Source organism: Eumetopias jubatus, unplaced genomic scaffold (genome assembly GCF_037043125.1).
Source record: "Eumetopias jubatus isolate StellerSeaLion01/CBP00866 unplaced genomic scaffold, mEumJub1_p1.0 scaffold_14, whole genome shotgun sequence".
NCBI lineage: Eukaryota > Metazoa > Chordata > Mammalia > Carnivora > Otariidae > Eumetopias > Eumetopias jubatus.
This window is the reverse complement of record NW_028274820.1, coordinates 66,614,412-66,619,712: the sequence shown is the minus strand read 5'-3', so window position 1 is coordinate 66,619,712 and position 5,301 is coordinate 66,614,412. Positions and strand designations below refer to the sequence as shown.

Sequence of the window (5,301 nt, the reverse complement as noted above, 5' to 3'; positions counted from 1 at the left end):
CAAGGGTGTGCGCAGGTATTTACGTGAGGCAGTGCGCCGGCGCCGCGCGGGGGACGACACGCCTGGGGGATGCACGTGACGCAGAGCGCTGGGGCCGTGCGCGTGGGCTGCGCGCCGAGGCGGTGCGCGGTGCGCGTGGAGGACGCACGAGCAGAGCAGGGAGGCCTGGATCTCACGCCCCGCCCTCCAGGTTTCCCGGTCGTCCTGACAACCAGGCGGCCCGCAACGGCGGCGGGGACGAGTCGTTGAGGCTGTGAGCCGAGTTAGGCCCCTGCGGACCTCGCCCGACTGGGCTGGGCCCTCGCCAGAGAGAGACCCACCTCCCTCCGAACAGGGACTATGAGAAAATGGTCGGGCAGACGAGGAGTAAGCTCAAAGAAGCGGCTTCAGAGCCGGTGCACTCCTCCCGCTCCATGCCGTCCAGGCGGCGGCGCCGGGCCACCGGAGCCGGGCAGCCGGAGATGGAGGAGTCGCAGGCGGAGATGGAAAAGCCACAGCCCCCTTTTCCCGTAGGCGGGGGGAACCTGCCGGGGGGCGCCCGGGACTACTCGCCGCGTAGGACCCGAAATCTGAACGCTCAGAACTGCATGCAAATGGAGGTGGTCGCGAAGACCCTTCTCGGCCGCTTCCAGTTTCTCAGCTGTTTGCTGGAGCAGCTCCGGGACAAGGTGCAGCAGTTGCGGAGACGTCAGGTCAACAGCAGGACCTCTTTGGGCATAGGTGAGCAGAGGAGGCCGGGAGAAACCGTGGCAGGGCCGGAGGATGCCCTCTGATCCTCGGGTTTCAAGTGGTTTGGGTGAGTCTTAAAGATCAGCCTAACAAACAAGCTGGGCAGTCCTAATGACAAGGTCCAAGGTCGGGAAAATCGCTGACAAGAATTCCAGCTCCCTTTGTTCTTGTTTTAAAACATTTTCCAGGGTTTGGGGGCATAGTGATCACCCCTGTGTCACCAACAAAATGTCATTTTGGTCAGGGCAGCCATTTATCGCAGGTTGTAAATATGATAGGCTAGGCTAGTTCTTGGGGGCAGACATGTTCCTCTTGCACCTTAAAGCAAAATTAAGTGTTGGTTTAATTAGTTGAGAATCTTTAATAGTGGAAATAAGGTCAAATTAGACAATATATTGCCTCATGTCAGTACTCATTGACTTTCATTTTGCTGTGGAACTTCACTGCCTAGATTTGGGGAATTTTCTTCTAACTTAAGCACTTGAAAGATTTTTCTTTATTTACATTCTTCGTTTTCTGTTGCTTAAGAGTTAATATAAATGTTGTTGTTTCATTAGAATAAAATTTGAGCCTAGCCCTTGGTCAGACTGGCTACTGATACACGTTGAAACGTAAAGAAATGTCTGCTAATGTAAGTTGTGATTTCTTTTCATCCTAAGTTGACTGCTGATGTTAAAGAACAATGAGTCTCCACATTTGGGGTGTTACAAGTACTAGAGGAATAATAGATGGGAATTCACACTTACATTTTATCAGATGTCTAATTTCGGCAACAGATAACATCCCACATCCAGACTCAGAATGGTCTTGGATACTGGAGCCGTCTTGCCATCCCAAACACAAGCGCCTGAGCACCCATGTCTGGCACACCGAAGGCACTCAGTGAGTTCTGGGTGAAATAATGACTGAGTATATTAAGTGCTGAGGAGAGTTCAAGAAGAGCAAACTAATACTTTAGGATTGGAGGTGGGATATGAGATCAGAGAAGACTTTTAGGAAAAGGTGAGATTGGAATTGTGATATTAAGGCTAACATTTGGATGTGTAAGGCAGAAAACAAGTATTAGAGGCCAGTAAAATGGCATAATTGAAGTCAAAGAAGTGAGAAAACATAAAGGTAAAGTAAGGTGGAAAGGAAGGATACAAAAGGAAGAGGAAGTGGAAAGTCAAGTTCAAAAGGTTGGCTGGGACCGGCAGTGGAGAATCTAATTCAAAACTTGGTTTAAAGAATTTGAATTTCATTCTGTAGAAGGCACTGATTGATTCTTTAAGAAAAAAATTTTTTTAAAGGAGATGAAATACACTTCATATAAAATTAACCATTTTAAAGTGAATAATTCTGTGGCATTTAGTACATTCACAATGTTAGCATTGAATAATTTTTAAATAGAGTGACATCATTAGTCTAACAGTGGTTTGCAAAATAGACTGGGGATGGATGGAAAAAAGAAGCAGAAAAAAATAATTGAATACTGGAATCCAGGCAATAGTGGTTTTAGAGAGGGTGGCAACAACAGGAATGGAGAAGAGAGGACAGAGGTGAGCGTCAATGGAAGCATTTTGTGAGGGCTGGGTACGTGGTGCGGTGGAAGGACAGGGACAGAGAAAGTTTAGCAATGAGGACTGTAGATCTGGGAATTGTCCATGTAGAAGTGAATTGAAACTTTAAGATTAAGATTCCCAATGAGAGAAAAGTGGGCAAAGCAGAGATATTTGGGAAAACCTCTTATACTTAGTTTTAAGAGGTGAAAGGAAAAGGAAAAGTCAGAAAAGCATATAAAAACAGAGTGGTCAGAAGCATGGAAGAACTGGAAGAGTTGGTAATAAAAGATGAAGAAATCCAAGAATCTGGTCAGATGCTACAGAGAGGTTTGAAAAACATAAGAGTTTAAAGAGGCCATTGATGTTGTTAACTAAAATGTCATTGGTCATTTTTTTTTAAAAAAGTTATAAGAACTTAGAAGAAAGAAGCTGGCTAAGAATCTTGTCAGCAAATGGGGTTATGGGTTGGGTGGGGGAGAGAATATGTCATAGTTTGAAGGGCTTTTAGATCAACGGAAGTGTTTTAAGGCCTAGGAGAATTGAAGGCTATAGAGAAAGGTCTTGGGGAGAGGGTGAGATTCAGGTTCCAAGAGAGGAAATAGTTGATGGAGCGAAGTCTTGGAATTTTGAGAAGGGTGGAATTAGAGGCACAAATTTGAGAAGCTAACTGGAAAAGAGAAGAGATACTTCCTTTGCTGAGATGGTAGGGAATAGAAAAATGAGGATTAATATGTAGAGAAATGTTAAAGTAGATAGAAGTTGGGAGTGCTTGCATCAAATGATCTCTGTTTCAGTGAACTATGAGGCTAGGTCACTTTCAGAGGTAAGATTGACAGGATATAGGGGTCAGGAGACATGCTTTTTATCACATCTTTGGAAGAGGCTTTGTGCATTTAGAATATTGGAATCATTACACTTTACCATTTTTTCAGGTGTGGAATGTGGGGTTGGGGAGGGAATGAAAGACACGAATATTTTGAGGATTTTGGGAAGGCTAGATGGGTTTAGTAGGGTATTTGATCTTTTCCCTTTCCTTAAACATCATTTTTAAGAGTTTTTTTTTCTAGTACATGTAATTGTTAGAGACTAAGAAAGAATAGAAATATGGTTGAAATAGGATGGCGTATGTATCTTAAAGTTAATGAAGCCTGACAAGTTGAGAAAGAAGATACAGGTTTAATTTCAGAGGGGTTCAGAGTATATCACGTATTAGAAAGAGCTAAGGTAGGTAGTGAGTATGTACTTTTTCTCCCATCCAAGTACTAACCAGGTCCGACCCCGCTTAGCTTCCGAGATCAGACGAGATCGAGCGCGTTCAGGGTGGTATGGCCGTAGATGAGTATGTACTTTTTCTATAAAGAGCCAGGTAGTAAATATTTTAGGCTTCACAGGTCACATATGGTCTCCATTGCTTATTCTTCTTCTTTCATATTTGTGTACCCTTTAAAAATGTGACAAGCATTTTTAGCTTGTGGACCGTACAGAATCAGATCATGGGCTGTAGTTTGCTGATCATGGTATAAAACAAGCAATTCTTCTGAGAAGTACTGAAGAGTGGTAGGAATAAGCCCAGGATGGTTAGGAATATGGAGAACAAGAGCTGGAGAAGCATGATTGGGAATTTTTTTTCAAAATTATAATTTGCTATTATTATTAATATATTGATTTACATTTATTTTGTTAGTCAAGGTAATTTCTTGAATTTTTAAGAGGCTAAAGTTGGTGGTTTGTTAAAATGACTTGCCGAGTATATCTGGGACAACCATAAGAAATACTATTATAATTTATTTATTTTATATTATAAAATTATATTTATAAAATAGTACTATTATAAAATAGGAGGGGAGGCAGGAGTTTAGGAATAGGGTATTCACTCCTCTGTGATAGTGACAAAAATACTTAGAAAATTATCAGAATCAACTTTTCAAAACTTTATAAATTAACCAAAGGTTCACAACATCCTAAAGAACATGTATTCAAAAACACTACTGCAGTTGTGTAAGACCAGTAGGGTTTGTGGCTTTTTAATTTGGCCTCATCCTGTGCCCCCTTCCCAGTTTTATGGTATCCTTGAAAACAAGCAGCATCCCAGCCACCAGCAGGGACAGACAGTGTTTGCAGCTCCTCAGAAAGACCCATACGCACAGTAGTGTTCCTGTTTTACCTATCTCCACACCCTCTGATAAAGCCTCATGCATAGGGTGCAGACTGGGCGACTGTAGATGAATCTCCCAGGCCAGTAGTCTGGGGGCAATCAAAACTCCATAAATAGGGGTTTTCAGATGTGCTGCTGAGGAATCGACTTCCTGCATTTAACAATTTCTGACGAGCACAGGGAAGGTGGTTTAGAGTGGACCAGCCTGTAGGCTAGAGTCACTTCTGAAAGGATTGAGCTGAGCACAGTGTATATATGTGCTTGTTTTAAAAAATGTATGTAAAGAAATAGAGAATAAGAGGGAGAAGAGAGAATAAAGTGAAAATCCCCCCAAAGGTCAAAATCATTAATAATTTCATCACTTTTTTTGCAAGTTATGTAAATGAAACGTACACTTCCAAGTTTCCCTTTGCTCCTTGAACCCCGCCAGAGGTCAACACTATTCACAATTTGTTTTATGTCAGTTTGTAAATTTTTCCTATTTTATATAGAGAGAATTAGCTAGCCATCTTCCTTGTGTGTGCTCTTTCTTTAGGCATATAAGGGAATGCATTTGAAATAGTTGTTTTAAAGGTATATTATAATAAAGCAGCTTTTAATGACTTTTTGTTTTTGTTTTTCCAGCTGCATTTGTGGGAGTTTTGCACTGGTAAGATTTGTTTCGGTTTTAAATAAAAACATTTGGATTAAAAATTGACATTGCTGTTTGCATACAATAAAACAATAGCCACTTGCTATGTGTATAGAATGTGTTTGTGCACATTCTGTGTACATGTAATTTTTAAAAAAACATGTGAAGCAGAATTTACAAAATGGATGTGTTAGAGGAATAGTATTTAGGAATTAAAATATTTTTGTGTTACCAAAGAATTCACC

The 5,301-nt window shown here is 41.7% G+C and overlaps 1 protein-coding gene across 1 annotated transcript in view; it reads left to right on the top strand.

Moving 5' to 3' along the window:
* Positions 1–292: 292 nt before the first annotated feature.
* Positions 293–5,301, top strand: part of DPY19L2 (dpy-19 like 2) — a 96,700-nt gene continuing 91,691 nt past the window's right edge. The window contains exons 1-2 of the mRNA XM_028093899.2: positions 293–720; positions 5,050–5,074. Coding sequence (XP_027949700.2) covers positions 348–720; positions 5,050–5,074 — 398 coding nt within the window. The 5' untranslated portion in view covers positions 293–347. The remainder of the gene's footprint in view (positions 721–5,049; positions 5,075–5,301) is intronic.